At 40.1% G+C, this 27,887-nt stretch overlaps 2 protein-coding genes across 2 annotated transcripts in view; one reads left to right on the top strand and one right to left on the bottom strand.

The window, feature by feature from the left end:
* Nucleotides 1–912: 912 nt before the first annotated feature.
* Nucleotides 913–17,613, top strand: LOC133554937 (cytosolic sulfotransferase 3-like). The gene is made up of 10 exons (XM_061904251.1): nt 913–963; nt 3,364–3,526; nt 3,642–3,687; nt 6,667–6,841; nt 6,930–7,058; nt 14,881–14,981; nt 15,070–15,196; nt 15,266–15,363; nt 17,174–17,348; nt 17,420–17,613. Exons 4-10 carry the CDS (start codon nt 6,703–6,705, stop codon nt 17,530–17,532), a joined length of 882 nt encoding a protein of 293 aa, XP_061760235.1. The 5' UTR covers nt 913–963; nt 3,364–3,526; nt 3,642–3,687; nt 6,667–6,702; the 3' UTR covers nt 17,533–17,613.
* Nucleotides 17,614–19,909: 2,296 nt separating this feature from the next.
* LOC133554936 (proline-rich transmembrane protein 3) overlaps nt 19,910–27,887 on the bottom strand; it is a 44,457-nt gene continuing 36,479 nt past the window's right edge. The window contains exon 4 of the mRNA XM_061904250.1: nt 19,910–24,285. Coding sequence (XP_061760234.1) covers nt 22,280–24,285 — 2,006 coding nt within the window. The 3' untranslated portion in view covers nt 19,910–22,279. The remainder of the gene's footprint in view (nt 24,286–27,887) is intronic.

The following is a 27,887-nucleotide window of genomic DNA, read 5'->3' as shown; positions in this document are numbered from 1 at the left end:
TTAGACAAACACTCTCAGCTGTGTCATCCACTCACCTGTCGCTAATCTCAAAACCGGTTCTGCCACACCCCGCTTCGCTGTAGGTCCGCAGGCCAGGGCCACCACAACACATATATACACACTGTATATATACATACTGTGTGTATATATATATATATATATATGTATATATATATATGTGTGTATAAACACACATATATATACACACATTATATTATATATATATATATATATATATATATATATACACACAAATGTGTCTCCATATGTATGTGTATATATGTATATATGTGTGTGTAATATTTATTTGTATATATACATGTGTTTATATGTTTATGTATACATATATATACACACACAGATATATATGAATATATATGTATGTATATACATATATATATGCTTATATATACATACATATATATATATATATTTATATATTTATATATATGTATAAATGTGTGTGTATATATATATATATATATATATATATATATATACATATGTATATGTGTGTGTGTGTTCTTCTTTCTATCACCACCTGCTGCAGCTCCAATCATTTAATAAAGTTGAATACAAACAAGGCAACAAGAGAAGTATTCAACACTTCTCTTTTGTAAAGTAAATCTGTACAGCAGATATGTGCATCTACATCAACAATATGATTTGAAGGAGCTATTGGACAGGCCACATTAAAAAAAGAAGTTTGGTTTGAAGACTCCTGCTCAAAGAGCTATAATATCACAGCAAAGATACTAATTGTACAAGTACCAACATCGCCTGTATGAAATTTGACCTTGTGGGTTAAAACCCCCAGACTCACAACTTATTGTGGAGCCAGTTGGTGAACTGGTTTGTACGAATTGATGAAACAAAGAGGTGTGGCCTTGCAAATTATTTTAATAGGCTCTTGCTGTAAGACACAGCCAGTCAGTACCTCTACTTTGTCTGGTGCAAATACAGGTATGATGTGATTCTTACTCTTTGGGTTTTTGTCTTTTTGATTGTTGGATAAGAAATGTTAAATATTACTAATGGCAGTTTGTGTGATAATTATATGTTGCAAAAAATGCTGAATTGCAATATTAATTTTGTTTTTGTAGATTTACTCTAATACATAATCAAGCTGTTTGTTAAAAGTCTACACCTCATGTTAAAATTCTTAAGGTTTTCTGTTTAAAAAAAGAACAACTAAACATGTTGGTAGCGTAACATACTTTCTGTTTATTCTATTCATATAAGATTTAGGTAGCGTCCTCTACCGTTCTGAAGAAGATTGCACATGACAGTTGAACCATTTTAAGGGAAAAACTATACATAACGTAAATCTTGTCTGAATAAATATATATTGTATATGTATAGGGGTGGGACCTAATAAGTTTACTTCTTCCCACTCCCTTTTAGCCAATCTTGACATCTACAAAAGATTAGTCACATGTAATGTTTTCTATGTAGGTGTAAAAATAATGTATTTATATTTCTTTTGTATTTTATGTCATTCTCTTGTTTTTTTGCATGGCTCAAAATAAACCATTCATTCAAATAAAGGGAAATATATTCAATCATAAGAAATAATGATATTATTCAAGCTTTTATTGTAATAACATCGTATCAGTCCAAGCAAAAAATTTACCTGTAGCATTCATGTCACATATCACTTTAAAAATCTTGTGTGTATAAAATGTTTTGCTTAAGCCACATTGTACAAAACAAGTAAAGCCAGAAATAAACCAATAATTACCGTTGTCGCAGTGACATGCCTTTAAACTCTTCCGCTCCAATCAATGTTCTATGTTTTGTCATACATGGATGTCAAAAGGAAGATAAGTATTCACAATTTCACATTAATTAACATGTTGTTTTCAAGTACAGTGTTGCCTTAACATACAAGTTGAAGTCCGTAACTAAATATACTCGTATCTCAAATCAATAGTCCCCATGAAAATTCATTAGAATTTCACAATCGGTGCTGCCCCCTCCCTCCCCCCCTCCAAAAAAAATAACCCACCCACATTTAACATATAACATGCAGTTAAATAGGCTTCACGGTGGCAGAGGGGTTAGTGCGTCTGCCTCACAATACGAAGGTCCTGCAGTCCTGGGTTCAATCCCAGGTTCGGGATCTTTCTGTATGGAGTTTGCATGTTTTCCCCGTGAATGCGTGGGTTCCCTCCGGGTACTCCGGCTCCCTCCTACCTCCAAAGACATGCACCTGGGGATAGGTTGATTGGCAACACTAAATTGGCCCTAGTGTGTGAATGTGAGTGTGAATGTTGTCTGTCTATCTGTGTTGGCCCTGCGATGAGGTGGCGACTTGTCCAGGGTGTACCCCGCCTTCCGCCTGATTGTAGCTGAGATAAGCACCAGCGCCCCCCGCAACCCCAAAAGGGAGTAAGCGGTAGAAAACGGATGGGATGGATAGATGCAGTTAAATAGGAAAAACAAACTTCTAGACAATGAATATCTTATAAAATACAACACAATAGCATGTACCACAAACAAGTATTATAGTTTTGTTAAATATTGTACTGCATTTACTTAAGAGTGCATACTTCTACTGTATCTCTTTATTGCTGCTTCTCCATCAAACACACCATCAGCAGCTTGAAGTAATGCATATGTAATTTTGCTCATTATCTACTATCACTATCTTTTTTTTCTGTGTGTTTTAGAGAGTAGAAAAACTGCTTTCTTGAGGCGGCTAACAAAGCAAGAAATGGAGATTCATTTATTCCGCCACTAAAGCCCTCTAAAAAATACTCCAAAAACCTTTTATATACATGCTGTAATATGTACCGTAAATTCTGGACTATAAGTTTCTACTTTTGTCTTACACTTTGAACCCTGCGGCTTATAAGACAGAAAATGTACTTATTCATGGACCATTCTTCGCCAACAGCCATAACATAAGACAGAATAATGACTAACTCATGGACCTTTCTTCGCTAAGAGCAATAATAAAAATGGTTTTAATAAAAGGAAAAAAGCAAATACACTTAGAAGGTGTTTTGTTTGTGCTATGGCGCTATCTTTTGGACTAGTTAGCTCACTGCTGGTGCTGCAGTGTCCTTTCATTTGAAACCTGAAGTAGAGTAACATTGTGTTTTGTAGCTGTCCATAGCGTTCCTACTCATACGGATTCTTCAAGCTACGTTTGTAAGTTTTAAAGTATAACTAAAACTGTTTATACTTTCTAAACCACCTCATGTGTGACGTCTGTAGAGTGTTTTCATTCATATTTGTATGTACTATTGCAATGTAATAATGCTAGCGCCGTCAGCATGAGCTAATATGCTAACATGTTTACAAGTGTCTGTGTCAGTATTATTAACTTACAATGGCATTCTTTTTGTATTGTTTCAGTTTCGCAAATTCTTCAGTAAACTTACCAAGACATCACTGTGGAGTTATTGAGTCTGTTAAAGTGATTGGAGAGCTTGCTTTTGCACCTAGTTGGTCCAGACGATGACTTTTGTTTTATTTTGTATATCAACCATTTTACAAGCACCGTTTGAAAACAATTAAGGTATGTAAATAAATTATTTCAGAATTTTTCCGTGTAAATAACTAATTTCACATCGTATATATCTTTTTGTTGGTGTTGCTAATATGAAAAAAAATATTTTTCTTCTAAAATTTAGAGGGTGCGGCTTATATCCCGGTGTGCTCCGTAGTCCGGAAAAAACGGTATGTAAAGCTGTAACAAGCACATGTCTGATAACATGTACTACTTACAGTATTATTGTCATTATTAGTATTAGTATTGCAAAAACTCTTTTTTCAGGGCCGCATTTAATGACAAGTAACGCTACATCAACATCAACAGCACAAAGAGACTTCAACGCGTTCTGTTCTCTAATCATGACAGACTGCGAAAGCCTTGGAGCGTTATCAGGTATTTCTAATTGTTTAATGGAAACAATAAAAACATAACAAAAAAGTTACTCACAATGTTCGTTCTCACTGGGATGCCGACTGATGGGATGGTTGTATCTTTCAGCACAGGACTTGTGCTGTCCCTGAGCTGGTGAATTGGGAATAAACCTCATTCCTCAGGTATAAGTGTCCAGTTGAGAGCAATTAAATAAAAAAAAAAAGTTAAAGTATTAATGATTGTCAAACACACACTAGGTGTGGTGAAATGTGTCCTCTGCACCCATCCCCTTAATCGCTCCCTGGGAGGTGAGGGGAGCAGTGGGCCGCAGTAGTGCCGCGCCCGGGAATCATTTATGGTGATTTAACCACCAATTCCAACCCTTGATGCTGAGTGCCAAGCAGGGAGGCAATGGGTCCCATTTTTTTTATAGTCTTTGGTATGACTCGGCCGGGGCTTGAACTCCCAACCTACCGATCTCAGGGCGGACACTCTAACCACTAGGCCACTGAGTAGGATAAGTATTAACTGCTTCAGTCGGTTTGGATTTTAGCGTGAGATGGAATTTAAAAGTTCACCAATTTATCGACTTGGTGTCACAACCTTCTAAAACCCCTGGATTAAAATTATGGAATCACTAGACTTGGAAGATGTTCATTCAATTGTTAAATTTTGTAGAAAAAAAACCCAAACAGATATAACCCAAAACCATTTCAAATGGCAACTTTCTGGCTTTATGGAACACTAAAACAAATCAAAAACACAAATTGTGGCAGTCAGTAATAGTTTCAAATTCAAAGTCTTTGACGTGGAAAAACACTCAAGCATGGCGAAAACAAGAAAAACGCAATCGTTTTGCATAACGAACATTGACCCAGCAAATTAAGCTGGGTAACAACTGAATATAAAGGGGAGTAATGAGAAGAAGCAACAGGTGAGGAAACTAAATACTAAACATAAACAGGCGTGTCTAATCAGTGTCCAAGGCAACAAGAAAAGCAAAGGAAAAACAGGAGAACTAGACTTAAACATAGGTAAACCACAACAAACATTATATGAGACATGACCACTCAGGTCATGTCTCATAAGTATCAGATTAAATATTTTCATTAGTCTGTAGTTAAAAATGAGTGCTCACACCTTGTACAGCTGTTGCACCTGGTGGATTGACATGAATCGTGGCTCCAACATCAGAGATGTCAATTAAAACAAAACAAAGGAGATGATTCTCAAACTCTTTCAAGATGGCAAATCATCACACAATGCGGCAAAAGATGTTGATTGTTCACAGTCAGCGGTGTCTAAAATCTGGACCAAGAAAGAACAATATGGGAATGTTGTAAAAAGCAAGCATAGTGGTAGACCAACAAAATCATCACGCGTCAAGATACAGAGAATTTAAAGCAACATTTCTTGAAAACAGAAAATGCACAGCAAAACAAATGAAGAACAAATGGGCCGAGACTGGATTCACCGAACTGTGACTTTTCTACAGTCGTGATGTCACACCCAATGGCCATGGCCTAAACTAAAATTAAAACCGGAAGTAGGTATACCTCATATCTGGCCGCCATTATTTTTTTAAGAAATCTGCATTCTTATTTGTAGTCCAGATTTCCCTTACCTGTATTGTATTTGTAATACAGTACTTTTAAGTTATTGTTTTTAAACATAATTTGGTTATCGGGTTAGTGATACTATAAGATCCATCCATTCATCCATTTTCTACCGCTTATTCCCTTTTGGGGTCACGGGGGCGCTGGCGCCAATCTCAGCTACAATCAGGCGGAAGGCGGTGTACACCCTGGACAAGTCGCCACCTCATCGCAGGGCCAACACAGATAGACAGACAACATTCACACTCACGTTCACACACTAGGGCCAATTTAGGTGTTGCCAATCAACCTATCCCCACTATAAGATTATTACATAATTTCTCCTAAAGGAACTATTGACTTTCAACAGACGCACAAGTTATTTGAGGTGGATTCAAATGAATTGAAATTTAGTTTTTTCTGCACCATGACTAGGAAAGGTTGTTTGGATTGGGTCATGGTGACCTTGCAAGGGCAAGAAAGTACACATCCCATTCAGTGGCCTGAGTTTTTCTCAATGTCCACAATTTGACGATAAATTAGCACATGTCAGACCCTTCAGTATTTAAATTTAATATGAAAAAACCCTGCATGGCCAGGTTCCTTATTGAAATAAAATGTTGTGCTGTTGCAAAGTTGAAGATGCCAGCGGGCCAGACACTCCTGATGTAAATAGAAGTTGTGTGAGCACACACAGTTAATGTCTGTGCGTCCTTAGACATAACACCAACGATACTTGCCCAAGTAATTACACGGCCCTTGGCTGTGAATGCAGATGGCTTTGGTCATTTCAGGAGTGTCAATATTCTTGTGGGGGCTAGCCTTGCCTTTGAGTGCGGCCTTTTTTGTCCATTTGTTCCCACTTGCGGCAGTGGCGCTAGTGTGTTTTCCCCACTACTGAGTAGGTTGAAACTCACACATGATGCGAGCATGTTAATCGCGTGCCAAAAAACCCCAAATAGTACCGTTAAAAGTAATTAGTGTTAACTCGATATTATTGCGTTAGCTTTGACAGCTCTAGATATCATTCTTCCTTTTTTTTGTCTCACTTACCTCGTCTGACCACACATCTTGCTTTTGGGACTGGTCTCATGTCAATTTGCTGGGTCGTCATATAAAAAGTATTGCAATGTCAATCAAAATGAAGTGGTCCTGATATGTCATCCATAGCCTTATATAACATAGAGTCTATTGCAGGTCAAACTGATATTGTGTTTGAAAAGACGAAAACAGATGGACACGCCACCTCGCCCAGAACTCTTTGACTTTCATGGTGTCTCCATGACGAAGTACTTTACGGACAATTATGAAAACGTGAAGAATTTTAAGGCCAAACCAGATGATATCCTCGTAGCCTCTTACCCTAAATCAGGTAAGGTTGGAAGCATCATCAGCATTTTTTTGTTTGCAAAATATCATATATATACTGTTTACTGAATGTAATGTTATCCTCAACCCAGGAACTACATGGACATGCTATCTTTTGGATCGTTTGTACTTTGGAAAAACGCAGCCAGAGGAATCGACATCCCTACCTTTGTATATGAGGGTACCATTTTTGGAGCTCTGCATTCCTGGTCACCCCAAAGGTTAGAACATGTCAGTGATGTCCAACGCTTTGAAACACAAGGAATAATACGAATGCAGCATTTGCTTATATGCTGTACAATGTCTCTGCAACTTGTTTCCTACTGTAATTATTCATTTGTTTACAAAAATACCTTGGTGTTTGTACACTTTACTTTTGGTAAGAGTCGGGTTCTGACCAAAATGTTATCCGAAAGTTTGTACTGGTTTTCGTATACGGTTTCATCATACTCCCAATCATTGCGGGTAGTAAACTATATATAGTCAGTTTACCCTGCGAATCATTCTGCGTTGGTGACTCAGTCTTGTCATGTTATTCCAGCAGGGACAGGTGTGTCCTGATAATCACGTATGACAAAAAGAGACCAACTGGAAGTGAATCTAATAATATGAGTGCTTGAAAGGAAACAATACAAATACAGGAACATGAATAAAATAAAGTCCAGTACCAAGGAGGTGTTGAGGGTGGTCTGGCGCTGAGTCAACAAACTGTGCCCCCGCCAAGAGGGACCGAAGGAAAATGCCATGCAGCCAGAGAGGAAGAATCAGGTCGCGGCAGCGGGTGAAACACCACTGAAGCTGCCGATAAACCAAAATATATAAGTATTAGAAATAAAGAAAATTACCCAAAAAATTTTGGGGAGGTGGGAGGAAGCTGGAGTACCTGGAATAAACCCACACAGTCACAGGGAAAACATGCAAACTCCACACAGAAAGATCCCGAGCCTGGGATTGAATTCAGGACTACTCAAGACTTTCGTATTGTGAAGCACATGCACTAACCTCTGTGCGACTCGGGATCGATTGATTGGCAACACTAAATTGGCCCTAATGTGTGAATGGGAAGATAGGAACTATTTAGTTTCCATTGGTGACTTTGTATCAGAACCAACCAACGTAACGTGTGGAGTCCCCCAAGGTTCAATCTTGGGACCGACTTTTTTTAACATCTAAATGCTCCCACTAGGACAAATCATGCAAAATATTGACCATCATTGCTATGCCGATGACACCCAAATCTATGTAGCGCTATCACCAAATGACTATCGCCCCATAGATCTTCTGTGCCAGTGCATTGAGCAAGTCAAACACTAGATGTGCCAAAATTTCCTACAACTAAATGAAGATAAAACTAAGATAATAGTTTTTGGTGCTAAAAAAGAAAGCTTTAAAGTCATCCAACACCTTCAATCACTGTCCCTGAAAACCTCAAATAAAGCCAGAAATCTTGGGGTTATTTTAGATTCTGATTTACATTTCGACAGTCACATCAAATCAGTAAAAAAATCAGCCTACCATCACCTAAAAAATGTAACAAGACTTAGAGGGCTCATGTCAGCTCAAGACTTAGAAAAACTTGTACATGCCTTTATTACCAGTAGGCTAGACTATTGTAATGTTCCCCTTGGAGGTCTTCCCAAAAAACCTGTCAGGCAGTTACAGCTTGTTCAGAACGCTGCTGCTAGAGTTATAACAAAGACCAAAAAATGTGGTCACATTACACCAATTCATAAATCCTTACTTTGGCTCCCTGTAAATCAGAGAATTGATTTCAAAATCCTCCTGCTCACATATAAATCACTACATGGTCTAGGGCCGAAGTATATCACTGATATGCTCCCACTATATAAGCCCTCTAGATCACTAAGATCTTCTGAGACCAATCTGTTAGCGGTTCCCAGAGTAAACTCAAATCAAGGGAGAGCATCATTCAGGTACTATGCAACAAATACCTGGAATAAACTTCTTAAAGATGTCAGACTTTCCCCAACTCTGACTACTTTTAAAAGTAGACTGAAAACTTTTATGTTCACCTTTGCTTTCAGCTAAGTCTTTTAACTTTTAACGTCCACACTGTTTTTATTTTTATTGTCTGCATTTTAATTTTGCTTTTATTTTCTTTCATTTCACTTTGTTGTCTGTGAAGCACTTTAAGTCTGCCTTGTGTATAAAAAGTGCTATACAAATAAAATGCCTTGCCTTGCCTTGCATGTTGTCTGCCTATCTGTGTTGGCCCTGCGATGAGGTGGCAACTTGTCCAGGGTGTACCTCGCCTTTCGCCCGAATGCACCCTCCGCGACCTCAAGAGGGAAAAGTGGTAGAAAATGGATGGATGGATGGATGAAAAAAAAATATGAGTTTAAGAAATGAAAAAATAAAATTGATAACTGTTAAGTATAAACATCTGTTAGTGTATAAGACATTTGTAGTCTATTATTGATTCTCAGTTTCTTACGTTTCTTCGATGGAGCCACATCCATGCAGGCAAAGAACAATACAAAACAAAGCAATACAAGGACCTTTTTAAGGCCTTTCGACCCGGTTGCTAATTAAAGCTTTGTGTGAAGGCATGTCTGACAGTTTCTTCAGTTCTTCTATGGCATGGGTGTCAAACTCTGGCCCGCGGGCCAAATCTGGCCCGCCGTGTAATTTAATTTGGCCCTTGAGGCAATATCAATTTAGCGTTAGAGCTGGCCCGCCAGTGTTATACAGCGTCGGTGCCGCTGTAACACCGCATTCACCGCTAATACTCATACTTGCCAACCCTCCTAATTTTCCCGGTAGACTCCCGAAGTTTAGTGCCCCTCCCGAAAATCTCCCGGGGCAACCATTCTTCCGAATTTCTACCGATTTCCACCTGGACAACTATATTGGGGGCGTGCATTTAAGGCACTGCCTTTTGCGTTCTCTACAACCTGTCGTCACGTCCGCTTTTCCTCCATACTAACAGCGTGTCACATAATATTTGTGGCTTTTACACACACACACACACACACACACACACACACACACACACACACACACACACACACACACACACGTGAATGCAACGCATACTTGGTCAACAGCCATACAGGTCACACTGAGGGTGGCCGTATTAACAACTTTAGCACTGTTACAAATATGCGCCACACTGTGAACCCACACCAAACAAGAATGACAAACACATTTCGGGTGAACATCCGCACCGTAACACAACAGAACAAATACCCAGAACCCTTTGCAGCACTAACTGATTGCTGATCTAGTGACACACGCCGATAATATAATCATAATGGGGGACTTTAATATCCATATGAATACCCCATCGGACCCACCGTGCGTAGCGCTCCAGACTGTAATTGATAGCTGTGGTCTCACACAAATAATAAATGAACCCACGCATCGCAACGGTAATACGATAGACCTAGTGCTTGTCAGGGGCATCACCGTTTCCAAAGTTACGATACTCCCGTATACTAAAGTATTGTCCGATCATTACCTTATAAAATTCGAGGTTCAGACGCATGTTCGTCAAATTAATAATAATAATACCTGCTATAGCAGCCGCAACATTAATACAGCCACAACGACAACTCTTGCTGACCTACTGCCCTCGGTAATGGCACCATTCCCAAAGTATGTGGGCTCTATTGATAACCTCACTAACAACTTTAACGACGCCCTGCGCGAAACCATTGATAACATAGCACCGCTAAAGTTAAAAAAGGCTCCAAAAAAGCGCACCCCGTGGTTTACAGAAGAAACTAGAACTCAGAAATTATTATGTAGAAAGCTGGAACGCAAATGGCGCACGACTAAACTTGAGGTGCATCATCAAGCATGGAGTGATGGTTTAATAACTTATAAACGCATGCTTACCTTAGCTAAAGCTAAATATTACTCAAATCTCATCCACCGTAATAAAAACGATCCTAAATTTTTGTTTAGTATGGTAGCATCGCTAACCCAACAAGGGACTCCTTCCAGTAGCTCAACCCACTCAGCTGATGACTTTATGCAATTCTTTAGTAAGAAAATTGAAGTCATTAGAAAGGAGATTAAAGACAATGCGTCCCAGCTACAACGGGGTTCTATTAACACTGACACGATTGTATATACGACGGATACTGCCCTCCAAAATAGTTTCTCTCGTTTTGAGGAAATAACATTAGAGGAATTGTTACAACGTGTAAATGGAATAAAACAGACAACATGTTTACTTGACCCTCTTCCTGGGAAACTGATCAAGGAGCTTTTTGTATTATTAGGTCCATCAGTGCTAAATATTATAAACTTATCACTCTCCTCGGGCACTGTTCCCGTTGCATTCAAAAAAGCGGTTATTCATCCTCTTCTTAAAAGACCTAACCTCGATCCTGACCTCATGGTAAATTACCGACCGGTGTCTCACCTTCCCTTTATTTTAAAAATCCTTGAAAAAATTGTTGCGGAGCAGTTAAATGAACACTTAGCGTCTAACAATCTATGTGAAACCTTTCAATCCGGTTTCAGAGCAAATCACTCCACGGAGACAGCCCTCGCAAAAATGACTAATGATCTATTGCTAACGATGGATTCTGATGCGTCATCTATGTTGCTGCTCCTCGATCTTAGCGCTGCTTTCGATACCGTCGATCATAATATTTTATTAGAACGTATCAAAACACGAATTGGTATGTCGGACTTAGCCCTGTCTTGGTTTAACTCTTATCTTACTGATAGGATGCAGTGTGTCTCCCATAACAATGTGACCTCGGACTACGTTAAGGTAACGTGTGGAGTTCCCCAGGGTTCGGTCCTTGGCCCTGCACTCTTCAGCATCTACATGCTGCCGCTAGGTGACATCATACGCAAATACGGTATTAGCTTTCACTGTTATGCTGATGACACCCAACTCTACATGCCCCTAAAGCTGACCAACACGCCGGATTGTAGTCAGCTGGAGGCGTGTCTTAATGAAATTAAACAATGGATGTCCGCTAACTTTTTGCAACTCAACGCCAAAAAAACGGAAATGCTGATTATCGGTCCTGCTAGACACCGAACTCTATTTAATAATACAACTCTAACATTTGACAACCAAACAATTAAACAAGGCGACACGGTAAAGAATCTGAGTATTATCTTCGACCCAACTCTCTCCTTTGAGGCACACATTAAAAGCGTTACTAAAACGGCCTTCTTTCATCTCCGTAACATCGCTAAAATTCGCTCCATTCTGTCCACTAAAGACGCTGAGATCATTATCCATGCGTTTGTTACGTCTCGCCTCGACTACTGTAACGTATTATTTTCGGGTCTCCCCATGTCTAGCATTAAAAGATTACAGTTGGTACAAAATGCGGCTGCTAGACTTTTGACAAGAACAAGAAAGTTTGATCACATTACGCCTGTACTGGCTCACCTGCACTGGCTTCCTGTGCACTTAAGATGTGACTTTAAGGTTTTACTACTTACGTATAAAATACTACACGGTCTAGCTCCATCTTATCTTGCCGATTGTATTGTACCATATGTCCCGGCAAGAAATCTGCGTTCAAAGGACTCCGGCTTATTAGTGATTCCCAAAGCCCAAAAAAAGTCTGCGGGCTATAGAGCATTTTCCGTTCGGGCTCCAGTACTCTGGAATGCCCTCCCGGTAACAGTTCGCGATGCCACCTCAGTAGAAGCATTTAAGTCTCACCTTAAAACTCATTTGTATACTCTAGCCTTTAAATAGACTCCCTTTTTAGACCAGTTGATCTGCCGTTTCTTTTCTTTTTCTTCTATGTCCCTCTGTGTATCGGCTGGGGACATCTCTGCGCTGCTGGTCCGCTACCCTTGGGATGGTTTCCTGCTGGCTCCGCTGTGAACGGGACTCTCGCTGCTGTGTTTGGACTGGACTCTCGCGACTGTGTTGTATCCATTGTGGATTGAACTTTCACAGTATCATGTTAGACCTGCTCGACATCCATTGCTTTCCTCCTCTCTAAGGTTCTCATAGTCATCATTGTCACCGACGTCCCACTGGGTCATTATTGTCACCAATGTCCCACTGGGTGTGAGTTTTCCTTGCCCTTATGTGGGCCTACCGAGGATGTCGTGGTGGTTTGTGCAGCCCTTTGAGACACTAGTGATTTAGGGCTATATAAGTAAACATTGATTGATTGATTGATTGATATATATATAGGGACGGCGTGGCGCAGTGGGGAGAGTGGCCGTGCGCAACCCGGGTTGAATAGTAGCTCAGCTGGGCTTTCTCCCTGTATACAGTCACATGGTTTCTCAGTTCATGTTTCCAGTCCTTGAGCCATCCTTAGTCTTTTCATCATCGATGTATTCAGTCACTAAACTTTTCCATTCGCTTTAACCCATTTTAGAGTTGTCTTCACGTTTGTGATTCCGTTATTCTCACAGTACTTCTTGAACAACTCTTTGGTAATCCATGGCGGTTAAAAATTGATCCAGTCTGTCAATGAATTTCTTTGTCGTCATGGAAGTCATAGGGCGTGGCGCAGTGGAAGAGTGGCCGTGTGCAACCCGAGCGTCCCTGGTTCAATTCCCACCTAGTACCAACCTCGTCACGTCCGTTGTGTCCTGAGCAAGACACTTCACCCTTGCTCCTGATGGGTGCTGGTTGGCGCCTTGCATGGCAGCTCCCTCCATCAGTGTATGAATGTGTGTGTGAATGGGTAAATGTGGAAGTAGTGTCAAAGCGCTTTGAGTACCTTGAAGGTAGAAAAGCGCTATACAAGTACAACCCATTATAACTCTTGCGGGAAACTTTCAGCAAACTGACCAATAATTAACGTTTTATTCATGCATTTTCTCTTGCTACTTCAAGGCTTGAATGTTTGGTTCATTCATTATTGTTATTTTATTTTCAAATGCATTATTAGCCTGTGGAAAAAAATTGATATTTACATCAGAAGATTGCAAATAGAAAAAAAGGCATAACATTTTTATTAAAATTTTATTTGATATGCCATTGATATTTTTTTAATTATTATTATTATTATTTGAAACTGGATTTTGCATGTCATTAAAGTTATATAAGCCTTGCTTGTTCAATATTTAATGCAAAACTTGTTTGGGTCCCTATTAAAAGGTTAATTTGTTCAACTTTGGCCCGCGGCTTTGTTCCGTTTAAAATTTTGGCCCACTCTGTGTTTGAGTTTGACACCCCTGTTCTAGGGGGTTTCATAGTTAGTTTCATAGCAAAAACTATGGAATTTGAACCACATAACCTATATCCATGTTAACTGTTATGGAAATGGATCGGGTAAAAATGTCAGGTGGGTAGAGCAGCCGTGCCAGAACCCGGAGGGTTGCAGGTTCGCTCCCCACCTTCTTGCCATCAAAATAATTGCCGTTGTGTCCTTGGGCAGTGGACAGTCCCCCTCAGTCCCACTGGTGAATGAATGATGGGTGGTGGTCGGGCCATAGGTGTGAATTGGCAGCCATGCTTCTGTCAGTCTACCCTAGGGCAGCTGTGGCTACAAATGTAGCTTACCACCACCGGGTGTAAATGAATGATGGGTTCTGACTTATCTGTGAAGCGCTGTGAGTGTCAATCCAATCCATTATTGTTATTAATAAAATGAGAAAATGTTTACTCATTTGCAAGGGGTATCTTTTGCTCTACTGAGTTAGTAATGATTCAAACAGAGTGAATCCTGGTTTATTTAACCACAACAAAGCTGTTGAGGAAAACTTGTGCTGGTTCATTATCTTCTGTATGCCAACATGTTCTGTTGCTTTCTGAGTTCTTACTAGACCTGTGTTAATTTTTTCTGCCTGGTATACCATGAAATTACTTCTTGCTAGCATGATGCCTACCTTCTCTGCATCTTGGGCTCAGAAAGTGCCACATAATCAGCTGCGTACCCAGAAATGTATGTGATTGCTGTCCTACTCCAATTTTGTAATGTCTGTAATTTAGATAGCTGAGCTTGGACAAAAAAAAAAAAAAATGTTCCTGCTAGTGCACAGAATAAGTTTGTAATGTATATATTTTTTTCTAAGACCGTCCCACATGACCACTGTGGATTTACATGACATTTACATGTGCTCTTCAATAAGGAAAAGACCTGGCAGACCAACTCACCGTCAGTCCCCGTCTCATTAAAACTCATCTGCCGGTCCAACTTCTCCCAGAGACATTTTGGGAGAACAACTGTCGGGTAAAAGCGTACGCTCACCACAGACAGTCTGAATTTAGCTGTTTCATGATGCAGAGAGTCGCAATTCTAGATCTTTTTCTCTGTGCAGGCAGTCTATGTGGCTCGTAACCCTAAGGATGTCGCCGTGTCCCACTTCCACTTTAGCCGCATGAACAGCATCCACCCTGCCCCAGGAGACTGGGATGGCTTTCTACAAAGATTCATGGAGGGAAAGAGTGAGGTTAAAGTGTGAGGTTCTTGTCTTCTCATTTAATATACCTGGCTGCAATTGTCTGTGTCTTCAGTGGTCTATGGACCCTGGCATGAGCATGTGGTCGGCTGGTGGAAGAAGAAACAAACATATCCAAAGCTTCATTATATGTTCTATGAAGATCTGAGTGAGGTGAGGTATTCTAGTACCTGTTTTAACACACTCTTTGGAGTGTGGTTAATGGGAACAAAGTATTCACAGCTCTTAACTTTTTCCACATTTGGTTATGTTACAGCCTTATTGTGCTGAAAACAAAGTTTTGTTGTACTTGTGCAATGACAATAAAAACTTACCTACCTTATTCCAAAATGGAATGCAACATTTTACATACAATACCCCATAATGTCAGTGTAAAAAGTTTTAATTTTTTTTAATTTTTACCAATGTATTATAATTAAAAACAAACAAAATCACATGGACAAACTATTCACAGCTATTGCTCAATAGCTGGGGCTTCACGGTGCGTCTGCCTCACAATACGAAGGTCCTGCAATCTTGGGTTCAATCCCAGGCTCAGGATCTTTCTTTGTGGAGTTTGCATGTTCTCCCCGCGACTGGGTGGGTTCTTTCCGGGTACTTCGGCTTCCTACCACCTCCAAAGACATGCACCTGGGGATAGGTTGATTGGCAGCACTAAATTGGCCCTAGTGTGTGAATGTGAGTGTGAATGTTGTCTGTCTATCTGTGTTGGCCCTGCGATGAAGTCCAGGGTGTCCCCTGCCTTCCGCCCGATTGTAGCTGAGATAGGCGCCAGCGCCCCCCACAACCCCAAAAGGCAATAAGCGGTATAAAAGGAATGGATGGGTGGATGCTCAATACTTTGTTGATGCATCTTTGGCAGCAATTACAGCCTAAAGTATTTTTGAATATGATGCCACAAGCTTGGCACACCTATCTTTGGGCAATGTTCATTCATTAATGCAGCACCTCTCAAGCTCCATCAGGTTGGATGGGAAGCGTCGTTGGTTTTCATCGAGGATGTCTCTGTACATTGCTGCATTTACCCTAGTCTAGAAAGGGAGGAGACCACAAACCGAATGGTCACTATGTGAGAGCTACAGCATTCCTCTGGGGCAAGAAGAAAACCTTCCAAAAGGACAACAATCTCTGCAGCAAACCACCAATCAGGCCTGTACGGTATAGTGACCAAACAGAAGACATTTCTTTGTAAAGTGTGCCAAAATGCACCTGATGGACTCTCAGACCATGAGAAACCAAATTCTCTGGTTTGATGAGACAAAAATTTAACTTTTTGGCGTGAGTTCCAGGCGTAATGTTTGGAAGAAACCAGGCACCGCTCATCACCCGGCTTTTATAATTGTAAAGGACTATGTTTTATCAACTGATTGCAATAATGTAAAATATTTTTAACTATTAAACGAACCAAAAATATGACTTATTTTATCTTTGTGAAAATATTGGACACAGTGTGTTGTCAAGCTTATGCGATGCAAGTGTAAGCCACTGTGATGCTATTTTTTATTTTTATAAATGTCTAATAATTTCAATGAGGGATTTTTAATCACTGCTAAATTGAAATTATAACTAATATTGATACTGTTGTTGATAAAATTCCTTTTTGTTTCGCTACTTTGGTTTGTTCTGTGTTGTGTCTGTGTCTCCTCTCAATTGCTCTGTTAATTTGCATAGTTTGTCATGAGTTTTGGAAATGGGATGAGTGTTGCTACTTCTGCGGATATCATATATCTGCATTAAAAGTGCCTAATGCACACCTAAGAGTCATTTCACAACTACAATCTGTCTCATTGCTCACACCTGATAGTTTGTGGGATAATATGACAACTTGGTAGCAGTAGGAGAGCACTTTGAAAACAGGACAATTGAGAGGCCGTAAGCATCTATTGACCATCCATAAACCAGATGACATCTTTTCTGAATGTGTTCCGTCAAATGAACAGAAAATATATATGTATGTGCACAGAACGTGGGACGAGAGATCGACAAACTGTGCACTTTCATCGGCTTGTCTCCCTCAGCCGAGGAGAAGGAGGCCATCGTGAATGCTGTGAAATTTGACAATATGAAAAATAACAAACTGACCAACTTTACCAATGCTCCCTTGATGAATCTGAAGGTGTCTCCTTTCATGAGAAAAGGTAAAGAATTTGCCGAAAATGACTGCAAATTTGACATTTAAATGTGATCTGAAATATCCCTCTGCCTTTAGGGAAAGTTGGTGACTGGAAGAATCATTTCACCGTGGCCCAGAACGAGCAGTGTGATGAATACTACAACCAGAAAATTAGAGATCCCGCGCTGCAATTCCGCACCCAAGTTTAGAGCTTAAACTTCTGTACTGGTCTCTTTTTGTCTATTGGCTGGTGGATTCCAATTAAAGTATAAGCTCATTTTTACAGAAAAGCCTCTTTTTTTTTTTTCTTCTTCAAAGATTTTCCTTTGCTGCCATCTTCTCTGTGTCCGAGTTAGTTTGTGTCGAACCCCAAGATGCAGAGAAGGAGGGAGGCATTTTGCAGGAAAACATGATTTAATTTAAATACTAAGACAAAAACAAACAAAGGGTACAACAAAAAGCACGCACGTGGGCGGATAACAAACCATGGGGGCTAGCATGGGAGCTACAAAACAAAAAGGAACTTAGCATGGAAGCTAGCATGAATCGAGCAGGAAACAGAAGTCGTACATGTAATATAAAAACAAACTTGGAAGCAGGGAACAAAAGGTAGTAAGCTAAAAACCGCAATCAAACATAGCTTACTGCAACGCTGCACAGACAAGACAAGATACGACACGACAGGAGCGATAATACATGACAAGAGCGATATGCAATACGTGACATCAACAAGACTATAATCCAGCCCTGACTGGAAGACAAAGCAGATACAAATAGTAGCGGGCTGATTGACACCAGGTGTGACCAGGTGCCAATCAGCGGCAGTTGAGGGGAAACAAAGCACTCAGGGAGACAAACAGGAAGCTGAACCAAAATAATAATGCTGATGAAATAAGGACAGGAAATACTAAACACACAGAGGAGAAACTAAAACACAAACAAACTGTCAGTGGCGAGCCTGACACTCTGTTTAGAAATACTTGAGCTGAAATAGACCAAAATAAGCAGTGCAGTTTTTCTCTAATAGGGAGTCGCTAGCAGCTGAGGTTTTCACTATTTGTGTCTAAACGCTAGTATTCATGTTATAAAGATACACACGCCTGATGTTGGGTGGCAACAGTGCCTAATCTAAAAGATAGGCTCCCTGTTTTACCCAGTAGAAGCAAAAATGTATAGGAACACATGTAGACAGAGCTAATGGAGGCAAAGAGATCAAGAAGTTTGTGACAGGAATGAAAAGAAGAAAGAAACTCTAAGGAATTGTTATCAAGTTCTCAATAGAATTTAAATTCAGAGGGGTACATTTCTGTCCGTGCGATGCGGTGGCGACTTGTCCAGGGTGTACTGCGCGTACCGCCCGAATGCAGCTGAGATAGGCTCCAGCAACCCCCCGCATACCCAAAAGGTACAAGCTGTAGAAAATGGATGGATGGATGGACATTCCTGTCCTCCAGGGGGGTCATGACAGAAAATAATTAATACTTTAATATTAACTAACTGTTGGGGTACTTTTATCCTTTTAGGACTAATTGTTCTACAAAACTAGGGCCAACACAGATAGACAGACAACATTCACACTCACATTCACACACGAGGGCCAATTTGGTGTTGCCAATCAACCTATCAATTATTTGGAGAAAAAAAAAGAAGTTTCTCAGTTTAAACATTAAATATCTTGTATTTGCAATGTATTCAATTGAATATAAGTTGAAAATGATTTGAAAATCATTGTATTCTTTTTTTATTTATGATTTACACAACATGCCAACTACACTGGTTTTGGGTTTTGTACTTGTCAATGTTGTCTTATTTATCAACTATGTAAACATCAACAAGTTGAAGGGACTAAGGATGGGATTTAGCCGTTGGCTATAATCTTGCATATTTATATGTAAATGTAAAAAACAACAACCTCCAAACGGTTTTCAAATGGGGGTACGCGTACCCCTAGGGGTACTTAAGGTATGCTAAGGGGTACGTAAGATTTTTTTAAAATATTCTAAAAATAGCAACAATTCAAAAATCCTTTATAAATATATTTATTGAATAATACTTAAACAAAATATGAATGTAAGTTCATAAACTGTGAACAAAAATACAACAATGCAATATTCAGTGTTGACAGCTAGATTTTTTTGTGGACATGTTCCATAAATATTGATGTTAAAGGTTTATTTTTTTTGTAGAGAAATGTTTAGAATTAAGTTTTATTACAATTCCCAAAGAGGGCACTTTAAGTTGATGATTACTTCTATGTGTAGAAATCTTTATTTATAATTGAATCACTTTTCACTTTTTCAACAAGTCTTTAGTTATTTTTATATATTTTTCCAAATAGTTCAAGAAAGACCACTACAAATGAGCAATATGTTGCACTGTTATACAATTTAATAAATCAGAAACTGATGACATAGTGCTGTATTTTACTTCTTTATCTCCTTTTTTAAACCAAAAATGCTTTGCTCTGATTAGGGGGTACTTGAATTAAAAAAATGTTCCCAGGGGGTACATCACTGAAAAAAAGTTGAAGACCACTGATTTAGAGTAATCTAAAATTAAGTAACATACAAAATAGTACACACAAACTGCAATCATTTCATGTTTATTTGAATCCAGACAGTAAAATGAAGGAAACAAATGCTCCATGAGCCAAATACTGAATATCCGCACAGTGACTACAAACTAGGCTGGACACATGGAGTGCGTTTTTTCTATGGCACATATTCTTTGCTGAGGGGGCCCCACTAACACACTTGGGGGTCCCACTCTAGTCAGGACGAAATATGAGTAACAGCAAAAAGCAAGACAACAAAGTATTACAGTTTGATTGGAATGTAGACCACAACACAAGGCCATTAAGCTGAAAATACCACAAATAACAACCCAAGCATCACTCCAAAGGTCATCAAAAGAACTGTAGGTCATTGGTTTGGGTTTTATGATACATGAGACATATTTAATATGGTTTTTAACCAGTGAAAGGAAAAAAAAATCACTCCTTAAATAATTACTGAAAAATCAATATTCCAATTAGCACATACAAGCTAATGCTATATGCTGTCAGTTTAAGGATAACGTTTGTAATTTTATGTCATCGCAATACCTGCATCAATATTTTATTCCTCACTTGTCCTTGCCTGAATAAACTAACAAAACAGCGACACGGCACTCTGCCAACAAAAGAACACTTTCGATTGTCTTTCCCATTGACAAATATGACAGTTTCGAATATCCCTTTATTTAACATAAAAATACCAGTATTTACATCATTCCTATATAATTTTGAAAGATAATTTTCTCTTTAGTAAAATACTTAATTCTAGTGCTTTAATTTAAAGTCAAGTGTTGCATTAGTGAGTCCATGGCAAATCAGACTTTGGCTGTAAATACACACACACATATATATATATATATATATATTTGTTTTTACCAAAGCAGTCATGGATACTATAATTCCATTAGGGCCTCATGTATAATCAGTACTACTATTAAATCCTGATAAATGCAGTCTTGGGCATTGTATCATTGTAATATAATAGATGGAAGAAAATAGTTTTACATGACATCCACTAAGGCGGATAATCACCTACAGGCAAGAACATGTTAGTATGTAAGTTATGGCGTCTGCGTCGCTGGCTATTTTTTACTTCCTCAATATGATATCAGTCCCAAAGCAGAGAGGACAGAATATTAGCCTGGAAATGGTTGTCGAGCCACCATGTCCTTAGACACAGTAAAGATGGGCTTATATAACCATTACAATACCAAAGAACAAACCAAAACCATGTATGGCACATATTTACATTACACAAAAGCTCAATTGAAATGAAATTCCCAGGACAATGAACAAAAGTAAACAAAAACACTTATTGATATGTACTGTACAAAAGAAACAATAATGATGGGACCAAGAGGAGCACAATTTTGCCTTCAAATGTGATAATTCTGGTGTCAAGGATTGTTCCTATAAGCAGCAATTTCTTCTGATTTACTCATAATCGAGTCAAGTACACTGTATATCTTCAAACCTCGTAAACAAGACAAATATGAGCATTTTTTTAGTCCATCACCAAGTGATACGTTTCTTTGTTCATACTGAAGTTAATTTAGAATTACAGTAGTACCTCAACTTACAAGTATTTTGTGATGCAAGCTGTCTCTGCGCTTTTTGTTAAACTTTAGGTTGCGAGCATAATTTGAGATAAGAGCCTCTCAACTGCCGTGGTTAAAGTAGCATTTGATCACAGATTCTGCCCTCCAACCACCGGAATTGAGAAAGTTTTTGTAAAGGAGAAGAAGCGAAAGGCCGAATCAGAGACACTAACCACTGAAAAATGTCCTACCGGTTAGCCGACCCAGGGAGTCAGTCTGTCAGCCTACGTTACAACAACCGCAGCTAGCCTCTGCGGCCATAAGCTGCGAAAGGTTATCCATGAAAACATGAATAAGATCCCGATGCTGTGTTTGACATGTTTTAGTTTGTTCAGTTTAGACCTGACTCAACAAATTGGATTATTGAAAATTACCTTTATTGGTACACAGACACAACTTGCTGTCAACACTGACCTCCGGTCCGTCACCCAAAGATGTCCGTGTGCAAAATAATCAGCAATAACAATTCCTATTGTTACCTAACAGAGAAGCAGCTCCAAACAGACACCAGAAGACCCAAAAAAGTCTGCTTCCAAATGTAAATGTTGAACAATTCTGTTACTAATATAGTTGTTAGTAGGTACACGATGTTGCATTGTTTTTCCAACAATATTTCCTATTTATATTTCTCTGTTACGTGTTTCGGGAGGGCCAGGAAGGATTAAATCGATTAAATTAATTTCAAAAGGCGCAACTGATTTGAGATACATGTGCTTTGAGATACAAACTCGATAGTAAGCTGAAGTGCTATTGTCGTTTGATATCTGCTTCGTAGCTCCAGTTTTTGATAGGAACAGGATCTGTTCATAAGTCAATAATTTCACTGCTCACGCTCGCAGAGTCGTCGTGTCGGCTGACCTCAAGGTAACTGTGTGAACCCACGGGCTTTGCGGACCTTCCCCGCCTCCTGTCAGAGTCTGGTGTAATGAAGGGCCGCGTGTCATCCACTCCATCCTCCCCCAGGTGTCCTGTTGATGTTCTTGAGGGATGAAGTGACACGGGGCAGGACACTGATGAGGGGACATTCCCCACCTCGTTCCCAGCCCACCTGTGACCCTGGTGAGAGGGTGTAGGTGGCGCAGTCACCTGCCTGCTGGGCACACTGCTGAGAATGCTGCCCCCCAAAGGCATCGAGGACTCTGTAGGAGCCTCACTGCTTTCAGAAAATTGAAGGTCACTGTTCCTGCGCATCCAAGGCCCCGGACTTTCCCCTGACCCAGGGGAGGGGGATTGTAAAGTTAGGTTTAAAGGATGAAACAGGCTTCCACCTTCAATCAGGTGTTCTCTGTGCAGAGCCTCATCAATACTGCGGGTGAGGTTAATTGGAGAAGGGGGCCGTAGATCAAACTCACACATTGAAAGGGATGTGTCTCTATCTTGATCCAGACTTCCGCTTCCTGAGCGATGTTGAGGCACGTCCATTGCCTGCAGTCTCAGCAAGGAGCCTGCAGAACCATCAGATATGGCATGTTCTGCAGAGTGGCCCCTGTGGTTGCGTGCCCGGTTGCTGTCTTTGATGCACTGTGGCTGGGCAATTGTTTGCTCATGATTCTGGTTCTTGATTAGACTCTTTGTGATGTCAGTTCCTGAACGTTCGGGGCCAGCCCAGTTGTTAGGAACCTCTGCTGTACTTGCTCCTCCAACACCGTTACTATCAGACTTTCTGCAAGGCTTACCCGTGAGACTTTGGACTATCTTGAACCAGCATGTGTGTCTATGAGAAGAGCCTCCAGAATGACCAGGTGACGGCATCTCTCCTGTTGTTCTTTTATCTCCTGCTCCAACTTCTTCTCTCGGCCGGGAACACTGAGGCCTCCAAAAGACCCATGAAGCCAAGAGTAGGAGGGATAATCCCCAAGCCAGCTCCAGCAGTCTGGCCCAGAAATGAACCAGCCACCAACCCCAGTTGAAACTCATCCAGTCTCCTAGCAGTCCATAGAGCCAGAGGGTGGCATGAACATGCAGCCCACAGCACAGAGCCCCTAAAACTGCACAAACTGCCAGCACTTTTCCCAGAATCACCGCTTCGCTCCTGCTTCCTGACCAAGCCTTCCTATTGGCCTCTTCAGTAATTCCAGGGTGAGGTATGGGAGGACATCGTATACGTGGAAACACATAAAAAAGGAATCCGAAACACAGACCCAGACCCCAGCACAGGGACAGAACTTGCAGGGTGACAGGCACCACAGGGGACAGCGCTGGGGAAAGCAGATCTGCTGCCAGCAGCAGAGTGCACTGCAGCACAGCCAACACAGCCACCAGGGGGGGACGCTCTAATGTTGCAGGTAAAGCTCTTACTCCAGCCACCTTCAAGGCCAGCAGGGCCAGGGCAGCTTGTGTCCACACTAGCAAGTGTAGTGGCAAATTGTAAATGGCCGCTACTGCAGAGCGAGGAAGGATTTTCTGTGTCCCGTAGGGATCAATAAGAAAGAGGGATGCTCTCAATCCTCCAACGAGAAACAAAAATGCATTGGCGAGAGCAAGAGCCCCCCGATGAGGACAATTTGAGCCAGGTGACAAGATGAGTCCAAGAGCAGATCCGCCAAACAAAAGCAGGAAAAGGCTTGCTGATCCGTAGACATGAAGAGCCCATGCAAAAGCTAAAGTCCTGCTTAGGTCACCCCAGTAGATAAGGCTGCCATTTGGGGAGAGTTCGTTGCTGGCAGAAGTGGATGGGTTAAACGTGGAGTGAGGCACTTGCTGAGGATGACCCAGCAAAATGGAGCGGTTCTTCATATTAATACGGTAAGTTGGGGCCAAGATTGTTTGGGTAACTGCTGCCACTGTTGTTGTCAGGACCGACGAGTTCACTGGGGATGAGAAGAAAAGAGTCTCGATTGTATTATTCTAAAATATAATGCAACTAATAAAACAAATAAATATGTTAATTCATAACATTATGACATTGGAATTCATTATACATACAAAGGCAATCTTAAATAAAAAGCATTGCATCATAATAATAATGTACAGTATGTGTGGTGTTCACGCCACTAGAGGGGTGCAGTTCACCATTATAATAATGACCCAGAACCATCTGGCCCAATCAAGTCACTCTTGTGTTGCTAATCAGTTCTGCATCTCATCACTGCCAATATAAATAGGATTTCTACAAAGGAAGAAAATTAACCATACTAATGAAACCTCTAATCTGACTCAATCATTCTTGGACAGTAAGCATTATGATGTAAACAGAAGAACAGTACATCCTAAACAAAGCCAGACAATACCAGTTCATAAAACAAATGTGAGCCATTGTAGCCTTGTGTCCCTGACACAAGGCTGAAACTTGGAGGTGACAGAGCTTTCGCTGCTGCTGCTCCCAAGCTCTGGAACGACCTACCTCTGAGTGTTAGACAAGCCTCCTCTCTTCCTGTTTTTAAATCTCTCTTAAAAACATACTTTTATTCCTTGGCTTTTAACACTAAGAGATATCTATCCTGCAATGGGGCCCCATTATACACTTGCTGTGAACCTGTTTTTATGTTTTATTTATTTATTTTTTATCATGTTCTGTTTGTGTTGTGTTGTGTTGTTTGCTCGGTCCTTGTATTATCTTTTAACCTGCCCATTGTACAGCACTTTGGCTACCCCTGTGGTAAATTTTAAATGTGCTTTATAAATAAAGTTGATTTGATTTGATTTGGTTAAGAAAATGCCTTTCTATGGTACAGGCTAGATGATATAATCATAATAATGCTCAGAAATTCATCAAATGTGGCGCATATAATCTTTGGGGATGGAGTAAGTATAATGTTAATTACATTTGTAGAGACCACATAGTATTTCATCGCACCTACACTATGTAAAAACACTGGAACTTTTTACAGGATTGCCGTACTGATTATCACTGCTTAAGTCACTGCTTAAGTCGTGATGATTCTGGTTGCTTTTGTGGAGAGATATATTGCAGGGTTTCCCCTCCATGTAATTAATGGTGACAGCCCGCCACGGCAAAATAAAAGCCTTCACATGTTAAAAATTATGGTGATTTACGTGAAAACAAATTATTATTATATAAGTAATATATTGTATGAATGGATATATAGAGCCTATTATTTGTGCACTATTGACTAGTGATGCACTGAAAATTCGGCCACCAAAAATAGAATGATCACTGAAACAGCACTGCTGAAAAAGAATGTTGTGATGATGTAAGGAACACACATCTGATTTTCTGGACCGGAGCCAGCATGTCTGCCACCTGCAATGTGGCAGTACTTTAATGCATGCTAAATATACCTGCAGACAGCGATCTGCAAAATGTGCAAACTGCAAATTATAAGATAATGGCGCTGTTTTAAGGGTAAAAAGTGCAGCTGGGACAGTAGCGCGAAGGAAGAGTGACGTCAGGCTTGCTGCAGTGCAAAGCAAGAGTCAAGTGAGGCTCCTTGCATCACTCGGTTTGTCGCAGACATGGAGTGACAGAAGTAAAGAGTCTCTAAACACGAGTACAGTCTCCAATAGCACTACAACAAGATGCTAGATTTGTTGCTAGTCTTTTTATATATAAAGTCACTAAAAGGACCGAGGTCATCTGTAGAAACTTGAAAAATTATTAACAAAGCAGCAACAATTGAAAATTAAGGAAAACAATATAACATAACAAAATATATGTAAATACTAATTAATAATAACACATTTATTTTCACATTTAGGTGTAACATTTTTTAGAGAAATATTGGCATGACAGCGTCATATAGACCAGTGTTTTTCAACCTTTTGTGAGCCAAGGCACATTTTTTTCATTGAAATATTTCGGAGGCACACCACCAGCAGAAATTATTAAAAAATGAAAATCGGTTGACAGCAAAAAGTCGTTGTCGCAATTGTTGGATATGACTTTAAACCATAGCCAAGCATGCATCCCTATAGCTTTTGTCTCAAAGTAGGTGTACTGTCATCACCTGTCACATCACCCCCTGACTTATTTGGACTTTTTTTTTGCTGTTTTCCTGTGTGTAGTGTTTTAGTTCTTGTCTTGCGCTTCTATTTTGGTGACTTTTCCTGTTTCGTTGGTATTTTCCTGTAGCAGTTTCATGTCTTCCTTGAGCGCTATTCCCTGCATCTACTTGGTTTTAGCAATAAAAAATATTCAAGATGTTGCTATCCTTCTTTGTGGGGACATTGTTGATTGTCATGTCATGTTCAAATGTACTTTGTGGACGCCATCTTTGCTCAACACGCGGTAAGTCTTTCCTGTCGTCCAGCAATCTGTTTTTGTTTACTTTGTAGCCAGTTCAGTTTTTTTTTTTTTTCCCTAAGCTTCAATGTATTTTCTTAGGGGCACTAGCCTTTTGTTTATTTTCGGTTTTAGTATTAGATAGCTTTTTACCTGCAACCTGCCTCCCACTGTCATCTGCAGATTGGGATTACAGCAAACCATGTTCCGACATCTACAAACAAATTATCTACCTGCTGCCACCTACTGATATTGAAGAGTATTGATGAGTTTTTTCTTGAGCCCTGGTGTTGGATCTGAGCCGAGGATGTTGTTGTGGCTTGTGCAGCCCTTTGAGACACTTGTGATCTAGGGCTATATAAGTAAACATTGATTGATTGATTGAAGAGTATACATTGTTACTCTGCCGATCTCTAGACAGCACCAACACTCAACAACACATCATTTGCAGACTATAATTACTGCTTTGCAAAAAAATATTTTTTACCCCAAATAGGTGAAATTACATAATCTCCCACGGCACACCAGGCTGGATTTCGCGGCATTCGCGGCACACGCACAGTGGTTGAAAAACACTGATATAGACCACGGCCCCACCACTCCACCAAGCCAAGTCTCTATCAACACAAATATGTTGGTAATCCAGGGAAAACCCTGTACTGTACTTTAGAGCAGTCAGTGTGCAGCTTGAATAGCAGTATAGATTTGGTATCCACTGAAAACAACGCTTAAGGTAATGTACTTTCATCTATCCATTGCAGGGACACATAGTGACTGGCAGAACCATTCTGTGGATGGCACAAGGTTAAAAATAAACCTGTGTATCCATCTGTTGCCATTCATACAACAGAATAAATCATGGAATGCGTTATAGTGTCTAATGAGAAAGTAAAATACAGTATGTGCAATGGCTCAGTAAAGGTTAGGAAACCCAAGTTTAAATAACTAGCAACACAAGTGAGTGTCAAGATAATGGCGTCTTTTTTGCAGTCAAGGATGGTGGTAGTAGCATCAAGGTATAGAACTGCATTACAGTACATCTATAATGTGTTCCAAGCTGTAGACTGAGGCCCTTATCTACTAAAGGTCTGTGTGCGTTAAAACAAGTGCAAATTTGACGTAAAGCTGATCCACTAAACTTGTGCACTGAGGATTTCTTAAAACACCTGACCAGTGAGTAATCGAGGAAGCATCCGGACAAGATGCCTGAGCTTCCTCAACTGGCTCTTC

Source organism: Nerophis ophidion, linkage group LG06, assembly GCF_033978795.1.
Source record: "Nerophis ophidion isolate RoL-2023_Sa linkage group LG06, RoL_Noph_v1.0, whole genome shotgun sequence".
NCBI lineage: Eukaryota > Metazoa > Chordata > Actinopteri > Syngnathiformes > Syngnathidae > Nerophis > Nerophis ophidion.
The sequence above is the reverse complement of the archived record's forward strand: the minus strand, read 5'-3'. Positions and strand labels throughout refer to the sequence as shown.